At 35.9% G+C, this 26,383-nt stretch overlaps 1 protein-coding gene across 4 annotated transcripts in view; it reads right to left on the bottom strand.

The window, feature by feature from the left end:
• ATAD2B (ATPase family, AAA domain containing 2B) overlaps window positions 1–26,383 on the bottom strand; it is a 107,637-nt gene that overhangs the window by 6,848 nt on the left and 74,406 nt on the right. The window contains exons 20-25 of one of the 4 annotated variants that reach the window (XM_015588192.2): window positions 24,321–24,456; window positions 22,162–22,358; window positions 18,970–19,129; window positions 8,943–9,065; window positions 5,977–6,108; window positions 1,756–2,439 (exon numbers count right to left, since the gene is read on the bottom strand). In XM_015588192.2, coding sequence (XP_015443678.1) covers window positions 1,756–2,439; window positions 5,977–6,108; window positions 8,943–9,065; window positions 18,970–19,129; window positions 22,162–22,358; window positions 24,321–24,456 — 1,432 coding nt within the window. Of the gene's footprint in view, window positions 1–1,755; window positions 2,440–5,970; window positions 6,109–8,942; window positions 9,066–18,969; window positions 19,130–22,161; window positions 22,359–24,320; window positions 24,457–26,383 lie in introns of all 4 variants that reach the window. The other 3 variants (XM_015588193.2, XM_006910267.3, XM_006910268.3) reach the window with 3 other exon arrangements.

Here is a 26,383-nt window from a genome sequence, read left to right on the forward strand (position 1 = left end):
GTACGTTACACAGGACCTGGCCCATGTCAGGGACACTAAGGAGAACCTTCCTCCCCTCTCCTACATTAGTCCTCTGATTCCCAAATCTGTAACCAATTCCTTCTCATCAACACCTGCTATATAGATAAAAACAGTCAAAGAACCAAAATGCTGCCTTCAAAAACATATACTATGATACATCAGAGAAATTTTATATTTCAGACAGCCTTTAGAGTGAAAACCTTGATTTACAGTTCAATCAACACAGGCTAGACTTCTGTTAAGACCATACTGATCCTCATTACTATATCCACGGACTTCTAGAAGCCTGAGAACTTCAATCAGGAACCATTGTACTAGGTCACACTGCCCTGCCAGTTAAAAATGAGAATCAGGAAAAGTTTTGACACAACAAATATCTTTAACACTTTTAGATAACCAAGTGAACATAATTTAAACCTTTTCTGCAAGCTAACTTGTCTCTCATAGTGAAGTAGCATTAAAAATGATTCCTCCCATATATTTTCTGCCTAACACAGATCCTGCCCTTTTTCCCCACTCTGTCCCATTCACTACTTAACCCGAACTTAACATACCATCCAAGTGCTATCTATATGACAGCCCGAAATAAATACTGTTCTTAAGACTATTTTCTGTTATTAAATATTAAAGAAAAAGAAAACTTCTCCACAGGTAGTATTTAAGAACAGCTCTCTTTACCCATTAAAGAAATTAAGTTTTTGACTAATACTTTCCTACTTCCTAATTCTGCTAGAGAGCTCAAAAAACTGGCAGCAAAAACTTTTCCCACCTAACCCAAATCCCAGGCTAACGCTGTATATTCCACACAATTCAAGAAAGCACAATTTGTAGATGTAGCTTCAAGAGAGCCTAGTATAAGAAGAGTCCTGTTCAGAAGAAAATGTATACTGAATAGCACAGATCTCTCACTCCGCCCATGCCTCTGTGGGCTCAAGGATAATAAAGCATGGCTAAAATCCTCAACTCCCCCTTTTCTGCTGCTTCTGAAAAGAATCACATAATCACAGAGAGTCGGGAGCTAACGGAGTGCTGAGACTGTAAGAACAAGGTGATCTGATGTTGAGAGTTCTGCTGCTTTGCTCTACCACTGACTTTACAAAGCAATGGAGCCTCTGAGACTAAACATCCATCCCTCAGACCGACTAACAGCGACTGCCTGGAGTGAATATACCTCAGTATGTGCCAGGTGCCAGGGGAGGTGATTAACATACAGGTCTTATTTAATCCCCGCAGTGACACCATTCTCAAGTTTAAAAGATGAAAAACAGGATTGGAAAGTATAAGTAACTAGCTCAAAGTCATATGATTAGAATAAACAGGAGTGGTCATTTAATGTGGGTCTATATGACTCAAATATACCACGCTATAGAATCCAAGTCTTCTCAGATCACCCTCACCCCACCCGCCCCAATAGTTCTTCAGTTAGAATTTCATCTTCTTAACATTTGTGGATGTACTCAGCTTTTAGTCATAGATTCTCTAGGATAGGGATGATAATCAGATGGGAGCCAGAAATGTAAAGCAATGCATTCTGGGCCATAAATCCTCTGAAACGTTCACCAAAATTTAGATTGTGTATACTTTTCTAGGGAAAAAGGGATGAAAACTTTAAAACAGATTCTGAAAGGGATATAATTATTTATCAACTATCGCTACTCGGGACCAGATAAAATATGCAATTAATTAACTCTGGAGTTGAAAACTTCGGATGGTTTATTAAAGTATTAGCTCTACCTTCTTTATCCAGTTCTGCGTCTTTTGCCTCCACATCGGGGCCGGATTCTAACTTCTCATTATTGCTACATTCCAGTGCCTCTAGTTTCTCAGGATCATCTCTGTGATTTTCATTTGAAGTTTCTGGTTTTCCTTTTGACTGGTCCTCCAGAAGAATCTTCTGTTCAGAACTACATTTATCTCCACTACTACAGAAAGAAACTACTTCAGCTTTGCCATTCTGACACTCCAGAACTGGTATTCCTTCAAAACTGTCAGTGGAGGCCTCACCATTTAGACAGCTTCCTTTAAGGAAAGGCTCTTTCCCAGATGTCTGTTCGGGATTTAGAGAACTACTGCTGTTGACGAGTAGAGACTCATTTGAACTCTCCTCTTCGGTGGATGCAAAGTTCTCTTTTGTGCCCGCTCCACTGTTAAGCCTCTGCCCCTGGTCCATGTCCATGATGTCACACGACGATTCATCATTGGTCATAGACAAATCTCCAGTCTCCTCTCCATTTTCTTCATGGCAGTCGGTGCTTACCTCAAACTCTCCATTCTCTAGCAATTTCCTGCCCTCTGTATGATTCTCATAGTCTGCAAATTTGGTATCTTCTTCATCTTTTTTTAAATTATTGACTTTCCTTTTCTTAATAATTCCTTTACCCCACTGTGAGCGCCGCCTTGATTTTCGCCGAACTCGAACTATTTTACAAGGAAGGAAAAAAGATATGTAGAACTTGGAGTGCAACACTTGTTTTACAGATGTATATTAAATCGGACCCCAAAGAAAGTAAACCCACACCGGTGTAACACACTGGCAAAAACTACTTAGCTCTTGACAGCCATGCTTACTAATCCTCACAACTACAAGTGGAATGGATATAAAGTCAGGGTTGAACACTGAGGAATAAAAAAATTTTAAGCTTATTTCCTTTATGAGTTTACCCAGCATTGATTTTTTTCTATTGCTTTAGATTCTACTTTATAGTTGTTCCTAATTTCTAACACCCAGGGGTCAAGCATATAACATATACATGTAGGGAATGACCACATTACCAGGCTGCTTGGAAGGTTTGGGGGGATTTCCCCAGGAAAGTGTGTGCTTTGCCACCAAGATTACCCAGAAGCACCTAAACCGTGACAAGAAATAAAGGCATGATCCATTATATCAAGACAGAATAATTACAGGTATCCCAACAAAGAAATGTCCGCTATCACTCCTTTCCGAGAAAGTATCACTCGCAGTTAATATGGTCATTGAGAGAAGCCTTATGAAGGTTATATGAACACTGTCGTTAGCCATCTGTTAGCTTCCTCCACCACAAACGGTTCACCCAGCAGCATCAATATCTTACAAAGTCATTTGTAGATGTAGCTTCAAGAGAGCCTAGTATAGGCTCTCTTTGAAATTATGTAGAAAAATTAAGCCCACTGCTATCAAGGTGGCAACAACATTAATAAAACATTGAAAATGAATATTGGTCAGTTATGTGAAAAGGGAGACCTACAAAAGTTGTAAGGACTATACCCTTAGATGCTAGAAACTATCATGAGCTTTACGAGTAGACAGCTGGTACTTCCAGGTAATGATGGAGCCATATACGTATCAAAGGTAGTTGGTTATGCAAGTCTACCCCCTTGTCCCTTAAATAAGCAAAAAGTTAACTCTTATTTTTGCAATATGGGACAGATGCATAAAGAAATTTAATGAAAGTTATTAAAGCAAACAAGTTAAACTAGACACCTATCCCCTCTTCTGGTGTCTAACACCAAATTATAAATATTAATTTGTTCAAAGCCATCGGGGTAAAAAGGCATTCATTTTTTTCCAAGGCTTTAAAAGTAATGTCAAGTCTGGTTTAATATTTTTAAAGACAATATATATTTTTAATATGCAAAAGTTGAAAAGATTACTTGGCAAAGACATTTCCGAAAGGAAATATAAATATGAGATCACTAAGAGTAGACTGTTTAATCCACAGTTTAAAAACTGCTTTTGAAAGACAAATAAAAGGAAATACGGTCTTATTACAATCCTTGTCTCTTATGCTCCATCATTTAATATGAACTTGTGATCTGTCAACAGTGCATAGTGTGCTTACATACTTTTTTCATCCTTTCATCTTTAATCTGCACTGAGTCTCGGTAAAGACACCAAGGTAGTCACAACAAATGGACAAATTTTGTTTTATATGTATGTATATATTACTCTTCTTTCTTATCTAAGTATAAATCTACTAAAAGTTTCTAAAATCATTTCCAAAATTCAAGTTAGTCACTTGGCTCAAAATATATTGTGTCTTCAAAACTGTAATATCATTAAAACCATCTCTCTACTCCTTTTCCCCCCATTAACTTTTTACAATTTACAGTTACAGGGTAATTGGAGAAAAAAATTCTGCATTAGTCTACTGTTAAAAGTTGTAGAGGCTTAAGTGATGAACATTCATAAACATTCATTAGCTATATGAAACACTAACCTAGTCTGCATTAAAAGAATATCCAGCTTGCTCTTTCTGTAAGAGGTGAATTGCTAGGTTTTTACTGCCTGACAAGTCACTCCTGACATTGTAGCCTTCCTGATTCTCCAACCACATAACCACAAGCACAGGTGGTTCCCCTTTTCCTTCCTCATTAAGCCACGGAACTCATGAGCAAAAGGCTGAATTCTGCTCAATCAAGAGCCAGCCCAACAACTTGGTATGTAGTGCACTGAGCAAAGGCCTGGAGCCCTACTGAAGCAAGTTTACTTTTCTAACGCTTTCATCCAGGCTAAGAACAGAGAAAATTTTCTCATTTGGGGTGAGGACAAACTAGAAATATTTCCCCCTCCTTATGTAACTATTTCTAATGGTTAGTATGCTTTTGGTAAAATATGAGAAATTGATCATACAAGCTCCACAAGAATAGGGATTTTTGTTTTAGTAATTTTTGTATCCACAGCACCTGGCACGTGGTAGGAGTATATATTTATGGAACTAATCTTTAATACACCATTTCCTTTTTCAGGAGTGCTCTGTATGAAAAACGCATTTAGAGGCACAATCTTTAGAGTCAATTTTTATAACATCTCTGAGCTTGTTTCCAAAACTAAGACCTCAGGAAAGCAACTCTGGCTTAGGGACATTTAGATTTATGATTTAAGTAAGTTAATGTAAAACAGACACATGATGAGTCACCTATGCCATCTACTGGTTAGAGAAAGTAAAACTCGAATTTGTAGATTAACATTTTAATATTTAAAGTAAAGGAACTTAAACTGCTTAAAGCCAATATTCGGTGTGTTCTAGTAAATATTTGGTTCAGATGCAGAAAATGTAAAGGATTTTAAGGTTTAAATTAGAATGCTGTGTTCCATTAGCCAGGTCATGTTCCAAGGTATGACTAGGTCAAATAACTTTAATTGGTTTCATAGAACTAAATGCACCATTAAGTCCTTCAAATTTTCTCACATATGAATGCCACGTATCGCAAAGAGAAGCTAAAAAAATAGGCATGGTTCACTCATTCAAGGTGAAGGACGCTGGTGAAAGACCATATATGGCCAGTTTTACTGACAGCTGGAGCAGCATTACCACCTTCGCACCGGAAGAACAGCGTACATCTTCCAAGGACGGCCATCCTCAGAGAAACTAAGTGCTACGTTAGAAAGAGGCTACGTGTATTAACATTTGTCTTTTGGATATTTTATAGATCACCATGAATGAGGAAAATTTGAGAAAACCTAAACAGTCTTCCTTCTCTAAGTATACCTCACTTAAACAAAGCTAGATAAAGACTACAAATTTTTCAAGCTGAGCACAAAATATTCTCTCAGAAAAATCAATTTCCTACTGTCAAATCAGCCACTCTCCTAAGTCGGAGTTCCATTTTTCCACCATGAAGAGAACATCATGCACTGCATACAGCAAGGGGTTGGAGGAGGAGACGGGGGTGGGTAAAAAGTCTACTGGCTCCACATTTCTATCCAAAAACCAAAGTTTAAAAGGAAAAATATTCTAACCTAGTTCAATTACAACGGCAAGTACTGAATGGGGATGGAAAAGAGCAAAGAAGGTTAAAGAAACATATTTCTGAATCAGCACCTTACTCGACAAGCTCTTCGCCTCTGAAGAGAGAGACTGAAAGAGCTGCGGGAAAACAGCAGTGCTTTCGTCTGTGAGCCCAACTCCTAAGGAATCTGTCCCTGTCTCAGCTGTTTCACTACTGGATAACACGATCTCACATACTCACACGCACACTTGTTTGCGGCGTTGTGCCAGACATCCATTGGATTTCTCTGTTTGTGCCGAAATGCCTCTTCAACTCTAGTTTCTGTCTTCCGAGCTCCAGTACCATGAGGATTTATTTGTTCTGCTGTTACCGATAAGCCTGCAAGCAGAAGATAAGCAATACCTATTTAAATATTCCCAGCTACATAAACCAACGAGATTTAAAAAAAGAAGTCTGAAATATAGAACTGAGTTTTAAAGTCATTAATTATACTTGGACAGTTTAGAATTTGGATGAAAACAGGACCTTTTGTTTTAAGATAGGAAAGAAACAGGTTACAGAATCACGAAAATAAAATAAGCTGGCAGGCCATGCTTATACATAATCCCCAAAGGGGGCCTACGTTTACTCATTTTAATTTGCAAAGGGACATATTTCACATTTTTAGCATTGTGGGACAATAAGATTATATATCATCTAAAAGTTATGATTTCCGCCATTGAGTCTGTTTATTGGGCCAGTAAGCCCACTGACACCAACAGCTTCCACCGGATACTAGCTGCCTGTCCCAGCACACTGCGGTGAGTCTGCGTTTCCTGCACCTATGTTCACAGCAATAATCGCTCCATTCTCAGTTTCCTTCACTGGGTTTTTCTTCTACGTGAATCTTAAATGTTGATTTTCCCAGGGTTGTCTCTGGGATCCCTTTTCTTCTCACTCTAATCTACACCTTCTACCACAAAGTATCACTCATGCCTTCAGCTTCCACTATCATTATATAATAATTCCCAAATCTACATCTTTTGCCCAAACATCTCTTGAGCTTCTGATCCGTATAACCAACTGCCTATTTGATACCTCCAACTAGATATCCTAAAGATGGGTCAAATTAAAGATAACTGGTTTACCCTTCCCCACCAAAAAACTGTTCGTCCTTATTTATTTCCTATTCCTACTGGTGGTATTAGCATCTCCTAAGTCATTAAACCAGTAACACAGCAGCCAGTTGTGGTTCTTCTTCCTTCACGACGCCCTCCGCCCCGCAGCCACGTCTCTAACACTAGTCCTATCTTCATCCCCATTTTCACCGATTAGACTCTGGACTATTCCAACAGACTTTCCCTCAACAGCTTTAACGTATAATTTATATAATTCAAAAGTCACTCATTTTAAGCATACAATTAAATGATTTTTAGTAAATTTATAGAGCTGTGCAATCACCACAGCAACTCGATTCTAGGTAACTACGCCAGGTGACCACTAATCCACTTTTGGTCTCTATAGACCTGCCTTTTGTGAACATTTCATATAAACTGAATTGTACAACATGTGGCCCTTTGTCACTGGATTCCTTCACTTAACGTGATGTTTCTGAAGTTCATCTACAATCTGCCACGCATCAGCACCTTGCTCCTTTGTACGGCTGAGCAGTAGCCCCTTACATGACATACCGTTTTGCATATCCCTTCACCAGCTGACAGACATTTGGGTCGTTTCCAGTTTTTAGTTGTTGTGAATAATGCTGCTATGAACATTCATGTGTATGTCTTTAAATGCGCATATGTTTTCATATCTCTTGAGTAGATTCTTAGGAGCAGAATCACTGGGTCATATGGTAAATGTCATGTTTAACTTTTTAGAATTGCCAAACTGTTTTCTAAACTGGCTTTAACAGTTTTTTAACCGGTCTCTCTCTTTCTACCTTCCACATTGAGACCTTGCTATTTTCTGCTGCCAAAGCAATTTACCAATTCATTCCACTGCTTGAAGTATTTCAATGACTCCTACTGACTATGGCAATGGTTCTCAAACTTTAGTGTATAAAGTTTGAATAGTTTGTTCAAGTGCAGATTTCTCAGCCTTACTACTCTCAGAGAATCTAATTCACCAGGTCTAAGCTGATGTGGGTAATAAGCACACCATTTTGAAAAACATCAGCCTACAAGATAAAGTCCAAGCTCCTTCACATGTCATCCATCGATTCATTCAAGTATTTATAGAAAACCTGTTGTATATTAAACACTGTTCTAGGGACTGCAGTAGAGCTATGAACAAGACATCCACAGCACTAAATAAGGGAGAGACAACAAAATGCCCAGGGCTACCGCAACCAGAGGCTAATTAGATGGCCAGGGAAGATCCTTCTAAGGAAGTAGAAGAAAAGCTTCTTCATAATTTCAGTGTCCTGGCCTCTTGAGCTCTATTTCTCACCATTCTATACATTTTTAACAAAACCAGTTTGCAGTTCCTATAAATATACCACACTATTTCGAATCTCTGTGCCTTGATCCATGCTATGGTTTGCTGTGTTTACAAATACCATCTCCTTCTCTGTCGCTGCCACCCTTCCGCTCCTCCACTAGAGACAACACTCCTACATTCATTCCCCAAACCTGACCAAAATGCTGGGCTCCCTAGCGGGTCTCGCCTCTGTACTACAAACGCACTTCACTCAGTGCCATACCAACTGCACTTGATTTGTTTTACATTTCACTCTCTCCTACTAAAGTGTGAGGTCCTCAAGGACAGAATTGTTTTAGTAAATGAACAAACCACATTTGCTAATTCTGTATTTATATTAACAAAATCGCTCCAATTAAAAAAAAAAAACCACAAACACACTTTTTAAAACTTTTAAAAAGTACCAGTATTGCGTGTAAACACATGAAAAATAAACCCTCTTCAGATATGAAAGCCTATCTAAATGCTTCAAGAACAGAAATCAATAATTAACAAAGACATACTCCTGAAAAAGAATTTTCACTAAGAAGCATTTTATTTCTGCAATTTGCATTGTTTCACTAAAACTTTCACAGGAAGTAGTTTTCAAATATCTTTGAGAATTTACATGAAATATATTGGTATCAGAAATTAAGCAAAGGCTGTGCCTCAAAATACATTATTTTCACAATACCAGCAACCCTAAAGAAACACCATTCAATGACATTCGATGACTCCTTCTCTTCAGTAGCAAGTTCCTTTCTATAACTTACCTCTTTTTATTCTTGCCTCCTTAATTTCTTCACAAAGTTTATTAAATTCTGGATCCAATTCAGCTGCAATAATGGCATGTGCAGTGTCCTTCAGGGTACAAGCCCTGTGCCTAATTATTTTATCTGTTAAAAAAGTTGTTATACATTTATTATACATACAAATGAAATAATATTAATAAAGGGCATCTTAAAAAGAGAAGTAAAAGAATGCAAACATTTAAATAAAACTGTAAAAAGCATTCCTAGGTGAGAGGTTTATTTAAATGAGTAAAAAAAAAGCTACGCAAGTTGATAATTCTCTGAAAACTGTACTTTTAGAGCCTCAAAACTCTGTCTATTTAACAAAGCATTACCTCAAAGATATAAGATTTTATTTTATATTTTTGAAAACAAAAATATATGGCTTTCAATTAAAAAATGTAATAAGATTTAGAGGATATTTGCCATAGGCCCAGCACCCGACTTGCCATAGATGGATACTGAGAATTCAGAAAATCTTACGTAATTTTTTTCATAAGTGAAAACTGGTCAAAACTGTGCTTAAGAATATAATATATCCTAAGTAAGCGTGACCTTTAAAAACCGGGACAGAAACAGACAAATACATCAAGACACTCTAAGCTAAAGAATATAAGATGGTATATAAATTGTAGGTAGATCCAGGAGAGAAGTACATACTCCCCTCTAGGTAAACTGTACTTAAAATTGGTCCTAAAAGAAAAATCTGTTTTAGACTAATCCAGGAGTCTTCAACCATGAACAATACAATATAAATAGTACCCCCTAGACCTACGTAACTCCAATATTAAAAGTCAAGTAAATATATCAAAGTCCTTTACTTCGTAACAGTATCAAGAACTAGAAGCCAACATCTGCCTTTTCATCTCTAGTGAAGGCAAAATGTATAAAGACATTTTATTTATAACTTTTCTTATTAGAAAACCATAATAGGTCATTACGGAAATCTTACAAAAACAAACATGCAGTACTCAAAAGGCAACCACTGGTATATTTCCTTCCAATACATTTTCTCTAAACATTTATTTAAAAAATAGTATCAACTGTACTAGGAAGAGCCAAGTGATGGCTACACAGTGGTGAACAAAACAGACATGTCTTGACATTTTTGAGGACATTTTGGACTAGTATAGGAAGGAGGTATTAACCAAATAATCTCTCAGACACACATATAAACACCTCTCCCACCGCCCCCACAAAACCCCAGAATAACAGCTATGATGAAAACCTACAGGGTATTGGTGTAGGTGCCAATTTAGATTGGGCAAGTCAGGAAAGGCCTCTCTGAAACAGGCATTTAAGCTGAGACTTGAAGCATACATTGGCGTAGCCACTGAAAGGGTAGAGAAAAACCAGTGCAGGTTCAGAAAATACCATGTGAGAAAGTTCTGGAGTAAAAAGATCTTAGAGACTGCGAGAAAATGAAAGGCGGCCTGTGCGCTTGCTACACAATAAGCAAAAGGCAAATAGGAATCCAACCATATTTAAAGGCTTTTAGATTTTATCCTAAGAATAATGAAAAGTCATTGAAAATATCTGAGCAGGGAAGTAACATGACTTAAATGAACATCTTCCAAAGATCTCCAAGTTGAATTACGCCTTTCTCTATTTCTCCTTGCAGTTCTATCGGTTTTTGCTTCATGACTCTGAAGCTGTTATCAGAGGCATAAATGTTTAGAACTGTTATACCTACTTAATGATTACAAAATAATCTTCTTTATCCCAGCTAATATTCTTTGGCCTGAAATCTACTTCAATATTTACATAAGCATACCAGCTTTCCTTTGCTTGGTATTATTCTCATATATCTTTTCATACTTTTCTTTTAACCTATTTGTAGCTTTAAAGTGGGTTTCTTAAAAAGGAGCCTCATTAGCGCAGCAGGTAGTCTGTTAGTCTCATAAAGTGGGTTTCTTATAAGCAGCATATGGTTGGGTCTTGCTTTTTTTAATCCAATCTGATAAAAATCTGCCTTTATTTGGGATATTTAGGCCAGAGGTCAAGTTTTTCTGTATAGGCCCAGAGAGTAAATATCTTAAGGTCTCTGGCAACTACTCAAAGCTACCCTTGTAGCATAAAAGCAGCCACACACAATACAAATGTGTGTCTGGCTGTGTTCCTATTTAAAAAACAAAACAAAAAAAACTTCATTTACAAAACCAGGCAGCCAGTTTGACGATCCCAAGTTTACTTTCAATGTGATTTATGTGATTATCAATATGGCTGCTATTTATTTTCTACTTGTCCCACATGCTTTGTTCCCTTTTTATTCTTTTTCTAACTTCTTTTGAATTGTGTATTTTCTTTAACGATTCCATTTCATCTCCTTGCTGGTTTATTAGCTCTCATGGCTGCACTATGGCTAGCCCTGTATGAGCTTCAGAGAACAGTCCTCCTTCGCTGTACTCGGGCACTTTCCTCACATGCACACACTGATCAGTGTTCCTCGCAGGGCAGGAGGAGGGTCTCCCACAGATCTCCGGAGCGCTCTCTCCATGCAGCCTTCTTCTTCCCCTACTCTGCCTTGAGAACTTACCCATTCTGCCTCTTCACGTTCCCAGCCCCTACTCTTTAACTAAGGGAGACTTCCAGGCTCTGCCTGCGTTAACCATTCCTGTGCCACAGCCTGGAAACTCTGCAGGCAGCTATAGTGCTCAGCATCTCAGTTTCTCATCTTTGGGGAATTATTTTCCTTTGTTTTCTGACATCCAATGTCTTCAAAATTGTTTTTTCATATACTTTATTCAGCTTTTTTTTTTTCATTGTGTCAGGTAGAAGGATAAATTCAGTCCCTTTTACTCCATCTTAGCCCAAATCAGAAGTCTCCCAGTATCTCTTAAATATTCTTTGAAAACTAAACTTTAGTGGCTGTGTAACAATCCAAAGTAGGATGTACCTTAATCTTCAGTTATTGCTCTACTGTCGAAATTTTTCAGTTGCTTTCAATTTAAGCTACCATAAACAAAAAACTACAATGGATATTCTGAGAAGTAGCCTTATTTTCAAGCTGATAATACAATGTTTGTAGCCAATGTGATACCACAACTGCCACTGGCTTTCTACCTCAACTTGGAAAAAGCTGAAAAAGAAGGAAGATGAAATATAAAACCATGTATCTGGCACATTATTACTCTAAAATAACTCAATGATCTTTACTTTTTTGGCTTTTTTTAAACACATGCCTCCCACCCATATTCCATCCCCAATAAAGGGGGGAAAAAAGATTGGTAGATGGGATGGACGCGGTGGATGGGGTAGATGAGATGGATGGGAGGAAGAGAAGGCTGACTAGATGGATGGATGGATGGATGGCTGAATAGACAAAAAAAAAGAATTCCATAAAAATTTCCCACTGGTCTGAAGGACCAGAAATTTATTCTAAAGAGCATCAGTATTTGATAAAGGAACAATGCTTTTTCATGTGCCTATCATTATAATCCTTTTTAATTTAGAACAGTCTAAGTTTATACATGGCATAAAGTCATATTAACAGATGTCTATGCCTTGGATTTTCATTTTTTTTGAGAGAAGTCATCTTGGATCCGTTTAAGTATGTGATGAACGTGGAAAAGTACATGTGTGTACAATTTTGGATGTGGTTGTTCAGAGACTCTCTCGTGGACAACAAACTTAAAATCTTTGCTTTAAAATTATGCATGAATAAAGGCTACATATTTATCAATTCTTTTACTTTGTCTCACAATTTAAGATCTTAAGATTCTCCAAATCTGTAATATTTGCAAGTAACATAAGCACAGCAAAAAAACCATAGACATTGGCTCTGAAGTTCAGACAGATCTCAATTCAGTCAGTTATGCCATATAACATTTGTGGATTTATACACAAATTACATAATCTCTCTAAGCGCCAATCTCCAATCTCTTTATTTTATAGCTATAAAATAAAAACATTACCACCTACATATGCTTTCAGTAAAAACTAATGGCTATCAGAATAAACTGACGAATATCTATGAAATACTGATAAATATGTATAAAATTAAGTCACTACTTTTATGAAAGTAACAACTCTTTCAATGTGTCAACGTTTCTCTTATATTTGGGTGAACAGAAGTACATTAGACGATTTTTGCAATAAAATTATTATAAGAGATTAATGATATTTTAAGAAAAACTGACTTTTATGGGATGATTTTTCATCCAAATTATTTCCTAAATAAGACATTTTATTGTCTCATTATCTGCATATCTCATTTTTCTCCATCCTATAATCTCTATCTAATCTTAGACTCCTTTGGTTAGTATCTAACAAGAGAACAATTGATAAAACTTACTCACTGACCACATTTATTAAGAGCTTAGAGTCTAAAAAAGGAATTAGGATATATAAAGAAGAAACTGCTTCAGGAGAAAAAAAAATAAGTATCTCAGTAAAGTTACATAGTGCCATGATGAAGGGGTTACTTACAACTGAAAGGAAATCAGAAAAATCTTTTATGAGCATAGCATTTAATATTCCTTTAAGGATAGTGGAATTTTAAAAGATATATGTGGTTTTACGAACAATGCACTTTAAAACACTTTCTTGTACATAACTTACATCTCAATAAAATTGATTTAAAAAGAAAAAAATGCACGCACTCCCAGTAGAGGCAGCACCAACAGTAAAATCAGGCCTTCAGCTAAGAATATCTCCTAAAAGAGTGTTCTCCCAGGGTCTCCCTTCTTCTCATTCTATGTACTGCCCACATCGCCTCTTCGCTCCTATACACTGATGACTCCAGCCACGTCTCCGTCCAAACTTCTAATCTCTAGAACCACATGTACAACTACTACTGTGCAATGTCTGCACTTCATCTGGGTGTACCAAAGGCTAACACACACTAATACATCCAAAATTAAACTTAGTGTACTGCCTAAAAGCCTATTTCTCCATTAGTTTGCTGCTTAGGTTCCTTAAAACCCAAACCAAACACTAAGGAGTCATTCTGCATTTCCATCGGTCATGTCTTATCGGTTGGTCACTAAGACGTCTATGTTCAACCTCTGCTGCCACTGTAACTGCATCTTAATTGGTCTTCCAACCTCCATCTCACCACTCCCTTGACCTCTACCGCAAAACTGATACTGCCCAAAACACTATATACTCTTAAACGCAAACCAAATCATATCACTTTCTGCCTCAAAACCATCCAATGGCTCCTTATCTAGGGAACTCTGAAGTCCTAACACAGGATCAAAAGAAGACAGAACACTTACTGTCACATCTATCTGTAGGACTTCCTACAAAGTGGGCTGTAGGCATCTCACAGGCCATGACTGGACACGATTTACACGTAGAGAATATTTCATAAATGCGTGCTCAGTAAATGGAGATTCAGTGACGAGAGAAGAGGATAAAATTTCCCACAGTGACACCACATCACTCTACTCCCCAGCCATGTTCTCTCTTCTTATACCTCTGTATACTAGTAGTGCACTACTTTGTACACTACTTCTCTTAGCCTAGAATGCATGCCCTTCCTAATCTATTCATCTCTAGGTAGTGCCTTCATCTCTGTGCTCCACTCACACTGGGTACATTATTTCTATTACCGACCTTATGAAACTGCAATCATCTGCTGCCACCTCAAGACAAAATTCATAATTGTTATCTCTATACTATTTCTATGCCTTAATCATCTTTTATTATAATTACCAATAATTAGGTATCTATCATTCTCAGTTTTTAGATAGTAGGGACTGTGGCTTATTTATCTCTGTTTATATACAACTGTTATGTTGTATGCTGAACTGTGTCTCCCCCATCCAACAAAAATTCATATGCTGAAGCTCTAATGCCCAGTACCTCAGAAGGTGACTATATTTGGAATAGAGCCTTTAAAGAGGTAATTATGGTAAAATAAGGTCATATGAACAGACCCTAATCCCATTTGACTTATGTCCTGATAGAAGAGGAAACCTGGAACACTAGGTCTGCGTGCACACAGAGAAAAGACCACGGCAAGAAGGCAGCCGTCCACAAGCCATGGAGAGAAGCCTCAGGGGAAACCACAACTGCCGACGTCCCGATTTTGGACTTTTAGCCTCTAGAACTATAAGAAAATAAATTGCTGTTGTTTAAGCCACCTGTGGTATTTTGTAAAGGAAGCCCTAGCAAACTAAGACCATAGCATATAGTATAATCTTTGCCACACAGTAATTATTCAGTATGCATGATCTGATATCTCTATCTCAAGAGGCAAGGACTGTCATAGTCATTGTTGTATTCGAGGTACCCAGATCAGTAACTAGTCATGGTACTCACAAATACTGTGAAAGAAAATATGAGTTTAACTGAAACATAGCCCACAGAGGGCTCCAAAAACTAGGGTAAATCTGTGAGCTTTTTCTTAAGCACTTGGTACAAAATCGAAGATTTTAACAAGACTGAAAGATTAGGGCTAAAATTTCAGCAAAATTAGCTAAATAACAGTATGTATATGAATGCTCTTGAAGGCCAGAGGAAGGATGTACAACAAGACAAAGAAAGGGTAAGAGTTAAACATATCACATGTCTATAAGATAATAATTAGGGTCAAATATCTGATACTGGTAACAGTTAGAACCTATAAATAAAAATTCTGCTGGCTAACACATGTAATTCCTGTCCACATCATCCTCAAGGGAGAGAATCTGGGTGAACACTTAGGTCACATGTATAGTTTTCAAAATGCTGGCTTTTGTCTTCTATGTATATGCCAGTTTTTTTCTCAAATGGCCATGTATTCTGCAAAACAACACTGTAAGCTTTCAAATACTCATGGGAGCTTGTAAAAGTAATACAACATTCATGTAATTTCCACTTGCTACACAACAGACCCTGAGGTTGTTTTTCTAATACATAACAAGTGGTTCTGTTGCTACAGGAAAAAAAAAAGGCCTCTTGACTAAAGATATGAAATAATCTAAACAGAATGAAAATCATGCTTTTGAATCATATCACACTTTTTGCATCTAAAACAGTGAAGGAGGAAAATTACAAGTGTATCATGTGAGCTCTAACTATGAGATAGAGCCATATTCTTTGACTATACAATTGCATTCTGTAGTAAAAGGTTATCATGTACCATAAACCATTGCTTCGTTCTTAAAAGCAATATTATTTCAATGTGGTAATAATTAAGTTACATAATGGAAAAAAAGTCTAGATTGATCTTCTCAACTGGCTTTCTCTAACCACTCAAATTCACTTTACACTATCAGTCCCGAGATGTGTTCCAAAATAGGATTGACTTTTAAATGTGATTCAGGGACTGGAACAAGCACAAAGTATAAAGGGTCATTCTAAAGCTAGTATGCGGGTACCTACTAAGAAAACCATGTATAACAATTAAAGTACAATTTAAATAATAATGATGATAATGAAAATAAAAATGTGAACAACTAACCTTTATGGAACACTTACCACATCCCTGGCACTATGCTAAGCATTTACCATATTTAGGTTGAACCATATGAAAATGGCAATTTCATAAAGTTTAACCTAATATATTTTCTCATTTAATCCTTACGATCAATGAGAAGAGCACTATAATTATCCCTATTTGCAGGTAAGGAAACTATAATTTAGAGGATTGATCTTGATCAAATCAAAAAACCAGGAAACAACTGGGACTAAAGCCTCGATAGAAACCCAAAGCCCAGGCTCTGATTACCTACAACAGCTTCAGCAACCTCTGTGTTTTGAAAAACTAAGAGGATGAAGGCATAGACCCCCAACTACTCTCATAAATTACTCAAGGCCACTATATATAGACAACTGTGCAGGCTGTATCCTCACCAAGGACCCTAGCAAGGGAATCACGTGAGGCTGACATCCAGCCCCCTCTTCACAACCCAAACTGTGGCCCTGCTGCAGGATGCCATCTACACTGAAGAGAGGCTCTCACTCACACAGAATTGTTACACCGGTTAATAGTGTAACAGTGGAGGAGAATGAGAGAAAATTTTAAGAATACATGTTAAAAGACTTATAAAAGATACATATTCTTTGGTCAAGAAATTTCACTTTAAGTAATTTATTTGAAGAAAATGATTAAGGATGTACATAAAATTTATATTATAAAGCTTTCCATCAGTGTTATACTAGAGGGAAAAAATTAAAAATCTAATACTTCCAACTATCAGGTACTAGCTATTATAATAGTACATCTATACGATTAAAATAATGTGGTACAGGGATGTAAAATACAGCAGAAGAAATATAGTCAATAATATTAATAACTATGTATGGTGCCAGGTGGGTATTAAACTTATCAAGGAATCACTTCGTAAATTATATAAATGTCTAATTACTATCCTGTATACTTGAAACCAATATAAAATAATATTAAATGTCAACTGTAATTTAAAAATAAAAAATAATTAAAGAATAAAAATGGGGAAGAAATATATTAATTAATAAACTTGTCACCAAATATATGAATGACAAAGTCTACAAAAATTATATTTTCATTTTAGTAAAAATATTGCGCATGTATGTATTCCATATACAATACATGTAAGAGGGAGAGGAAGAAAAACATGAGGCAATGGGATGACACATTAATTTTCTTCTTTGTTTTTATCTTCATAAATTTTTCTATGTGACATATATAATAAAGTCAGAAAGAAACTAAACAAACAATAAAAACTACAAGGGGCAAATGTTTTCTAACACAGCATAAGAGCTATTAGATCCTACGTGCACTAAAATTTTACTCTGCCTCTTGGAATTACGATATGCGATTTCCTGTAGACCACAGTAATATTTAATTTCATGTAGAAATGAGAAATCCAAGTCATTCTAATATGTGGCTTAAACTGAGAACCACTGCCCTTATATATATACATACATCAGAAAAAGTATTCTAAATATCTTTAGATAACTGAAATTTAAATAAATCTTTAAAAAATAAAAAGCACCTACTATATATCACCTGTTGGAAACAAACAAACAAACAAACAAACAAACAAACAGAATTCTCAACAGAATGAAAAAGAGACTAACAGCCCCTGTCAACTGGGAACTGGCCTGGCACTATCAGCTCAGCCTTGTCTACTCATGTTAAACATACACAATTTCACAGAACACCAACTTCAAAAAAGGCTACTGTGTGACCATGATGGATCGAAATAAAAACAAGACCACCCTGTAATCATGTCTATAGACAAAAGCATGAAGACTGTCCTAACCACAAAATATCCAAATAATCCTTTTCTGAATAATATGAATGACTCCTGCTTCTTTACAAATCACAGCTTTAGCCTTGTGCATTCTTCTCGACTTCCAAGTTCTTATACCTAATCACAAAATCATGCCCACTTCCTAAAAACATCCAATCCACTGCAAAGCCCTTTTTCCTTAAATCCTCCCCAAAATCACTTAACATAAGTGCAAATCCTGTAAAGTTCTCCAGGATGATACAGTATCTCTAGTTACAATGAATCAATATATCCATCTTGTTTAACAATAGGTAAGTTCCTGAGGCTCTTCCCTGGAGGGCACTGAAGAGTCAGGACTACAGACTTGAGCACAAGCAGGGATTTGGAGTAAAATAATAAAATATATAAAAATACCCACAGTCTATAGAATAGATAATGTTTACCTAAAGGAGTCTTTTGGATATGTAAATTTAACCTATAATTAGTTCCCACTAAGTCAAATTTCCCAGTGTTCAGCAGCACTGGTGATGCTGACTGAATTATAAATTTAAAATAAATCCTTAATTACTCAGGCTTCTACCTACCTGAACGAAAATAGGAATCTTAGTAAAAAAGTGAAAGGTGAAGGAAGGAACTAAACTCTGAACGTAATGCCTAGAATAGTAAAATCCTCTCATTTAAGTTCATTATTTAATAAATAAATTAATAATTTAAGTATATTAGAACCTCATCAAGAGTTTCTAAATACAATAATGCCATTAAATTTAATTTATCTGTCTGAAACGTGGGCATGCCTTAGTATGTAAACTTCAAACTATCTTCTCATTGGTCACCAAAGTCAACCTTGCCCCACGTGTCCTTACCTCCTGGGTCTTTATCTGGATTGTACTCCAGAGCATTGCTACAGATGAGGTCAATATCTTTCAGGAAATCCTTAGCAGTCAGGTAATTATGTTTATCAATTTTAGTTATTACTGTTGATAGATCCATTGGTTCCTTGATTACTTCGAGGTAATCTGAAACCTAAAACAAATGGGATATTTTAATGAAAATTACTTCTGGTATCTCATGCAATCTACTCATAAAAAAAAAAAAAAAGCATAGTTAAAGATTAAATCTACATATCTAAGAAATAATTAGACAAGGATAAATTATAGAGAAATTTATGCTACTAAAGTTACTATGTCATACTTTCCATGAAAAGCTTCAGTTTCAAGTCATATCTAAATCAACTCTGAAATGTTTCTCATCTTGAAATATGAAATCAATTATGTCAGCTTTTTTTTTTAATCCTTTGGGTAGACCTGAGAAGAGAATGTATGGGTAAAAGCACTAATAAGTTTCAATAAATGTTACCTCAAAAAAATTATTAAAAGGAAAATAAAAAGAAATATAGATTTTTTTCATATTATTAGAGAAGTTCTCTGGTAAATCTCTTTAATATCTTTAAACAAAAAAAACTTACTTTCTTTTCAGTTTAGTGTGAATCGTTTCATGGAAAGTGTTTTCGGCTCCTTTGGAGTCATTACAAACATTTTGAGTCAATTATATAAAATAACTATTGCCTTCATAACTAGTAAAAGATTTGCTGGACTTGTCCCTAAATATAAATAAATCTATAAGCAAAAAATATATTTTGCTCTATGTGCAGATTTTCTGGGAAATAATCCAAAATAGGAGACATTAAGTCATGATTTGCCCAATAAATTATGTTTTATATCGCCTGACCAATAACAAAGTTCTACCAACCTATACATCTATTGCCTTCCCCAATGCAAATCTCAAATCAAGTCATTAGGTGTGATATGAAAGCAGTCTTAGAAATGTCTAATTAGTCCAAGACCACATTCTGGGGACAGAGTGATCTGTGCTCTAAGAAACTAAATGCTAGTTTTCTCCATTGCAGTTGGCATTGGTGCCTTGATTTTTAAAATACACATATATATGCATATATATAGGTATATATGCACATACACATATTTTATGTTTTTTAAATTTTAGGCAGGTGTGTATGCATGTTTTAATTTATTTTTCAACCCCTAGAAGCTGAAAGACCAGTCAACCTCCTCTTAGGAGAAATACTGAAGCTATACAACAAGTGCAAGTTCAGAAGATAGTTGGATTCTTGGCTCTTGCACTTGCCATGCCTTGTGAAAATGTGGGAAAAGTTTTATAAACTATAAAGCACTGTAAAATTAATATTAAAGACTATAAAATTTTAGCATACATGCTTAATTTTATATTCAACATTTATTTTCTAAACTTTTATTTTCTCTGCAGTGTGCTTTGGAATTTGATAGTTTTTAGACATTTCGAATTCATTATCTGAATATGAATTTGTGTGTTTTAGGTTATCTAAGTCTTATCTTGTTTTCCCCTCTCTATCCTTGCCGGAGACCCCTGTCTTCAGCTTTAAGAACAAGAACCAGTAGCAGAATAAACCTGAGAAGAAAAAACAAAAGAAGAAAGAAAGCATAGCCCTTAAATGAAAGTTTTTCATGGCCAACAATTCCTATCCCCTTCCAGTACTGTACCATCACTTATAAAACCTTTGCTCTATTCCAGATGGCCTTTGAAATCTGACGATCTCTTCTGGTTATAAAGGAAAAGAGTTTTCCCGGACAAAGGCAAAATTGTTTACTCCCAGGAAAGGAGGCTAACTTGGAGGGCAAGCCCCCAGAGGTAAGTCAGAGTCCCAGATCCAATTTGAAAAAATAAATAAATAAATAAACATTTAAAACAATCTTAAGAGTAGGCTGATAGTTTTAAGATTATCTGAAAACACTAGGAGGAAAAAAAATGCTCCACAAGTAGAACATGGTATGTATTAACTTCAAAATCAAAACTGGTAAGTCCTGTCATTCCAGTGGAAAGGTATGAGGCAGCTGTGATGTAACGTGAAGAATGTGGGCTTTGAATTTCGAAAAACTTGAGTCTTGGCTCTATCACTTGCCAAAAAGCCTGTTTCCTCAGCTGCAACATAAGAATAATAATAATGACCTTGCAAGGGTGCTGAAATGATCAAATGGATAAAACTACGTATTGTGGATAAAGATACAAATAAAATTATAGATAGTCCTTTCATTCCAAAAAAAAAGGGGGGGGATAGATATTTTCAGACTTACTAGTGGAAAAAAACATAAATCTAGCTCATTTTCCCTGTCATAGATGAGGTAATGGTTCCAAAGGAATCTGTTCAAGTCCAAAACTACAGATTTCACAAGGACGCAACATTAAACTGTGAATCATTTCATAATTCAAATTTTTTAAAAAAAAGAAAAAAAGAAAACTAAAAACACCAAAACTGTTCAAACATGGAGTCTGAACTATAAGAAGAAGGCCAGAAAAGACTGTATTGTGTTAATCCACACACTATATTATCCCAGGATAAAAATTTTAAAAAACAAACAAAAAAATCTTAATCTATAGTAGCATAGTATATTCCAAATGGAAAATTTCTTACCATCACAAACCATGCTCCCACAAGGACACAAAACAATACACAAAGAAAGTGAGAAATTTTCCACTAGGAGCAGAGAACATCCTTCGAGAGAATAATAATTTTAGCTGCATAGGCTGTGCTTCATCTCAAATAGCACATTAGTCATAGGCATTTCCAAAAACGTGAGAGAAATTTCAGGTTTCTTAGTCACCTCCTTCAATAAGTATACGTAATTTGGGAAATGCCAATATTAACTAGTATCATTTAGTTAATACCAGCATACTTTTTGAGAGCAGAATTTATCCTGGAATAAAAATAGTCTAGTATGGACATTTCGCTAAAGTTACTTTTCATCCTCTTCTTAAAGTGAAGAGTAAGAGATCACAACGATCAATACTAATTAAAAGAACATATAGAAATTGGTCACTAATTTCATCCAAAAGTCACCAGATGGTTGCTGATGACATCGATAGTTATCACATGGATTAAAATTTTACAGGCTAGGGGTAATATTCATCCATGCCTTTGCTTTTTTTCCTTCCAAAAAAAGATGTCAATATTTTTTTCTTTTAGCCAGTTCAACTTCACTGTTTGCACACTACTGAAACAAGACCTCTTCAATATCCACCGGTTTGCTGAAGATGTTAAAGCGTTTATCTGTGGCCAGCCTCTTGGTTACATCCCTGAGAAATAACCGCAACTCTCTTAAGGTATTTTCCTCCTGATCCTCCATCCGATTTTTTTCAGATTCTGATAATTGACGAGGTGGAGAAGGTAGTGCAAGAGGAAGCACTTCCATAGCACAAAGACCTAAAGAAAATAGAAGAAAATGTTAAGATTCTAACATGACAGGGCCTGGACCTCAATTATTTCTCTGGAATTCTCTCAAGATATTCTTTCAGAAAAAGGAGAATTCCAAACATATGTGAACCATGCAAATCCAGCCAGCAAAAATTTTAATGGAAACCAAAAGTATGTTAGGGAATAGCTCTACCTTATAAAATAACTCACAACAGGACTCCTTTAAAGGGTAAATGATATGATTTTAAATAATTTTGTTTTGAAATATTATTTATATACAACTTATGAAAAATATTTCAAATCAACATAAATATCTTCAGGTCAAGTACTATACACTGATTTGCTTAAGTCACCTTGTTTAAAAGGTGCTTCTCAAAATGGGGTTGCTTTATATGCATGAAAGTGAAGTGGGCATGTAAAATTCTTTGATCCTTCCTGTTCCCAAAAGAATTCTGATTTTAGACAAGACTCCTACCCTCATACTCTTAATCTAATATAGTAAGGATAGTAAGTGGCGCCTTCTGGGAGCAAAATAAAAAAGTAGAAAATAAAAAAGAATCCCAAAGACACTGAGAAGATAGAAAACCTAGTAAGGTGTTACATATAAAATCTATGGTATTTACTATCTATCCTAAAAAAAATAATCTTAAAAGGTAAAGTATTAATTTTTGAAATTGCAGTTCTCTAATTCCTTAAAAGGTTTTCCCGGTATCATACTGAAACTCAGGATTAAAATTTTAAGGATTCTTGCTGATTTCAAACAGCCCCTAAGACGCAAAACGAGTTGATGGAAGCAACTCGAAAAGAATTATGTTAACCCTTAACATAGAAAATTCAGATCTATGGGACTAAAATATATCTAGGAGCATAATAAGACACCTCATTAAAACGAATCATTTTTACAATGAACTATTTTAAATACTGTTACTTAGATTAATATAAGGCAACAACTAATAATCAGAAGGTGTTAATTCCATACTGAATTTCTCAAGGTTTCTAGGGAGGGAAAAAACCCCTTAACTATAAGCCATTTGATAGGTGTTCGTTTTTAAAACACTAAGAAAACATAGAAAGGAGCCATTAGAGGACCATAAAATTATTACTGTGTTGGATAATATAACCAAAGAAAAACAAAGAAGTAGAACAAATATGGAAAAGCAAAGACTTGGCAGAGATGGGAACTGTATCTAACATCCAACAAGAACAGAGTTACAAGAAACAAAACAACAAAGGAAAAGAGGCTTAAATTTTTTTAACAAACAGAATTGCTATTTTCTAGAAGAGGCTGAAAAATTAAGCAAGGGGATCTTATCTTTTCCACATCTTTAAGGTTAGGAAAAGAAACTCTCCTTTGAATGATTTAGAATACAGTCCTTACTTAATTCAGAATTGAAATCTGACAAATTCTGAGGCCCTCCTAACACCATGAGTCCAAATCCAGGAAAATTCTAATGCTTAAAACAAAGCCATGATAGATTTCCGAGTGTCTAGCATAAGATGTCTAACATGACAGGTGCTCAATAAATAATTGAAAAACGAATCAACAAGTAAAATAAAAGGCAAATGTTCTAATCAGTTAGCTCATCAAACCTACCCCGGCCCACAAAGTAATCAGCACAACACCTGAGGTTCACAACCTGACAAAGTGGCAAAAACAGAACAGAAGTGAAGACGTTTTTTCTTTGAGTTTTTGGGCCTCAGAATGTGAAAGCTACCAAAAAAAAGCACATGGACTGAAGTGATCAGTAATAGTCACCTATCAGTAAAGCTTTAACAGTGAGGCTGTACTTCTCAATCTTCTCAAGGCAGGTGAACACAAGGGCCACTTCCACATGTGTCATCTAAGATAAACAGAACCTGAAAAACTGTCTTCACTTCCACAAGGAAATGGTTAAAAAGAAGAAGAAGAACAAAGGGCATTTCTTAACCCCGCCCCCACCCCCATTTTCCTGAAGGCTTCAGGAACTTTACCAGTGTGTTTCCTTCGTGGTGGAGCCATTGATGCCTGGTTGAGAATCAACTCTTGAAAAAATTTTCTTCTGTCTTCTTCAATAGGCCTTTGAATATACAAGACCTCTTCGTACTGTATTCTAAAGATACACTTAACCTACACACACATATACACAAAGATATTAGATATAGAGAATTAAAAGCTTACATATTATATCAAATTACAATTTCTTCAATTTCCAGTACCATTTTTTATCTTTATTTAACATTCATGTGGGGTTAGGGTTAACCTAATCCTAAATTATGCTGTTGAGAAGATCAACCTCATGGACTAAACAAGAATGGAAGAATAATCCAGTTGCCCAAATCATTAATAAATTATACATATCTGGGAGAGTCAGCAGATAACAGCAAAAAAGATAGTTGACTGTAATAGTCAGATGGCAACAATCTCAAAGGGCTTTTGCACATGAGCTGAAAAGTAATTACCTAGATTCTACAATAGAGAGCCGGAAAGATGTCAACGATACCGCCTTCTCTTTCGCTGTTTATGTGTACTTCCTCTCCTCTGACTTCCCTTTCTGGGCTCTTCCCATACCAAATCTACTCCATGGCATCCTCTGAAATCCTGGTTTCACTGCAGATAAACTATTCCTTCGGTCTCTTCATACAATGCTCCACAATGACACCACCAACCATACAAAACTCACAAGGCAAAATTAAGCCCGTCATTCTTATATCCTCCAGTTCCTTCCACCTGGTGAAAGGAACTCTCCTTTGTTTACCTACTCGATAAAGACTTTGACCCAGAGGACCCCCTTGCAAGGTATGCTGCTTAAACCCTCTTTACATCATCCACATTTGTCTACACACTTTCTTTAATTTATATGTTTTTCTAGAATGTCTATTTTGCACTGCTGGACACCAAACTCCCTGAGAACAGAGACCAATTCTTATTTGTCTGTTTTCCTATACCTACCACAGTGCCTGGTACACAGTAATACATAATAAGCATGTACACTAAATGAGTAAAGCTTGTAGTTTTGTTCCCCAACTCACACTGAATTGGAAACTGCAATTAAAAAAGGGAAGAGGTCACTAGTATAAAAAGAAGTAACAACCACAACAACTTGGAAATACTAGATTAAAATTAAAGACATCAGATTTTAGCCCAAATGTAGCCACACATTTGTGGTAAACTTTGGATAATCCATTCAATTTGTTATGTCTAACCACTTACTGAATTGAAGACTAAGAATTTCATAAATATTATTTTAATCAACCTTTGTCACAATGAGGTATATAGGTGAGGAAACTTGGGCTTGGAAAGGTTTAAGTAACTGGCTTAATGTCACAAAATGAATAAACAGAGAAGACTAGATTATGTCCCTCCAATATTTTTTTTGTAGACTACCTTCATGTACCATTTCCTCCAACCCTTCGTCTATGGTTTACTGGCCCTTTTTCAAAAGTTCTGCCAAGCAAATTCATCACTGAACATCCATTATGTGCCAAATATAATGTCAGACACTGCAGTTACAAACTTGAAGAAAATACGCTTACTTCCTGCCATCAAGGATCCTAAGAGTCTCATAAGAAAGCACTGAAATACCACAGAGGTACAGAAACATAACAGAGGAGAGAGGTAGGGAAACACAGAGGAGACCTCATAAGAGTGAAGAGGCATTAACAAGGTATAGCAGAAGTAGCTAACATTAACTGAGACTTGATAAAATAAACAGAATACAATACCCTAGAAGCACCACGATTTTGTTCAAAGGTAGCAAAACATTTCATTTCCGTTTTAAATAGTCTTCCTTCTGAACATTTTTCAACATTGTGTTAAACTGGTGAATACAAGACATACCAAGAAAAAGTCTACAATAATCCTCTGATATTCTTGTGAGGTTATTATTACAAACAGCCATCATTTTATAAGTAGGCTAAATTATTTCTCTTTCAATTTACTCCTAACTTATCTTCTGATGTTCCCAGGCTCAAACTTCATGCTGCAAGAAGACAAGCCTTGTATATATAATTCCCTGAAAAAAATCATGCTCTCTTTCACACTGGTTCACACTTCT

This window comes from Pteropus alecto, unplaced genomic scaffold (assembly GCF_000325575.1).
Source record: "Pteropus alecto unplaced genomic scaffold, ASM32557v1 scaffold61, whole genome shotgun sequence".
Classification (NCBI taxonomy): domain Eukaryota; kingdom Metazoa; phylum Chordata; class Mammalia; order Chiroptera; family Pteropodidae; genus Pteropus; species Pteropus alecto.